General features: G+C 35.3%; 1 protein-coding gene across 1 annotated transcript in view; it reads left to right on the top strand.

Annotated features, from left to right (window-relative positions):
• LOC108573126 (putative inorganic phosphate cotransporter) overlaps positions 1-1232 on the top strand; it is a 23436-nt gene extending 22204 nt beyond the window's left edge. The window contains exons 6-7 of the mRNA XM_017935505.1: positions 11-385; positions 466-1232. Coding sequence (XP_017790994.1) covers positions 11-385; positions 466-630 — 540 coding nt within the window. The 3' untranslated portion in view covers positions 631-1232. The remainder of the gene's footprint in view (positions 1-10; positions 386-465) is intronic.
• The last annotated feature ends 404 nt before the right edge of the window (positions 1233-1636 follow it).

Genomic DNA, 1636 nt, shown 5'->3' with positions numbered 1-1636 from the left:
TGTTTTCCAGGCCGGCGTGATAGCAGCTCTCCCTTATTTGGTGATGTGGATTTTAAGTTTTCCAGTATGTTGGCTGGCAGACTATGCTTTAGAGAAGGGTGTTTCAAGAGAAGTGACTAGGAAGGTTTGCAATACACTTGCGCATTGGGGACCAGCGGTAGCTTTGATTTGTCTTGCCACAATGCCAGTGCACGATTCTGCCGTGGCTGTAACCATTCTCGTAATAGCTGTCGGATTAAATGCCGGATCTCTATGTGGATTCCAAATTAATCATATCGATCTAAGTCCAAATTTCGCTGGCACGATGATGTCCATAACGAATTGTATCGCATCTGTGATTGCAATAATTGCACCCTTAATTTGCGGCGTGATCGTGTCCGATGAGGTATACAAGTAGTATGAATCGCAACAATTTCGCGTAAACCCTTACAACGATAATTACATCAAAGAATCTTTCGTTTTCAGACAGACGCGAGTCAATGGAACATGGTGTTTTATTTGTCCGCTGTTATTTATGTCGTGGGAAATTTAATTTTCATTATCTTCGGCAAGGCTGAAATTCAACCGTGGAACGATCCCAAAAGTGCGAACGCTCAAGAAGAAAGTAAGAAAGAGTTTAGAATGACATAAGTATTCTAATACTGAATGCGTTACCTTTTCTTATTGTTCCAACTGTTCTATAGTACATTAGTTTATTTTAGAAAAGTAATTAGAATAAGGATCAGCTAGTGTGCTTCGGGTTAGCATGTTGGGTATGGAGGGTGATATATTGTTCCGCGTGCAAACTGCGTCAGCCGATTACGAAATGTCGGCTAAACGGCACAGAAAACAAAGGCTCTACTTTACACAAATAGATAAATGAGCTTGTTAACAGCGTTCTCTTCCAGGTTCGTAGAGTACAAGATTGTTTTTGCACCATTCTAGTCCTAAGTCACAACTTTTATCGAACAAATTCTAGGACCAATGTTTAGGTCTGAGAGTAAAAAGAGAAATATAAAATTTTAAGTTTTTAAGAAATACAAAACGTGTATAATAATATATTTTACTGATTTTATATGAAATTTAAAATCAGGAATGACTGAATAGAGGAACATTAAATTTTTATACGAAAACAATCCTAGCTGCCTAAATGTTCCCGATAAGTCGTTGAATATTATTGACATACGTGGCTGTTAAATATATTCAATTTTAATGCAATATGAATTTGATACGAAGTGCATAATAATTTACAAAGACACGAAGCTTTAAACACTAATGTTCAGCATAGAAAATTTCAAACAAAATTTCGATCTAGAAAATATGATTCTGGCTCTAATTCTTATTTCAAAAATAGATTATAGTGTTACTTGTAATGAAATGTTCATTTCAATGCACAACATATGCTTTTCCTTGTTTAACTAATTGTGCACTGCAACGTAGTGACAGAGTAATCATCAGAAATAGTCATCGAAAAATCAAAATAGTAATTTTTTCAGCTGTTTCTTTCATTCTTACAATATTCGGGTTTCTAGTATTCCTTCTCTATTTCATGTCGATCATATACTACTGAGTTAGCGAGTAAAACTGATTTACGTGTGTATACATATTATACTAATAATTGATTTATACGATATAGAGTTCGCGCAGAAGATACATA

The sequence above is a fragment of the Habropoda laboriosa genome, unplaced genomic scaffold, assembly GCF_001263275.1.
Source record: "Habropoda laboriosa isolate 0110345459 unplaced genomic scaffold, ASM126327v1 scaffold89, whole genome shotgun sequence".
Taxonomy (NCBI): Eukaryota; Metazoa; Arthropoda; class Insecta; order Hymenoptera; family Apidae; genus Habropoda; species Habropoda laboriosa.
This window is presented reverse-complemented; position numbering and strand designations above follow the sequence as displayed.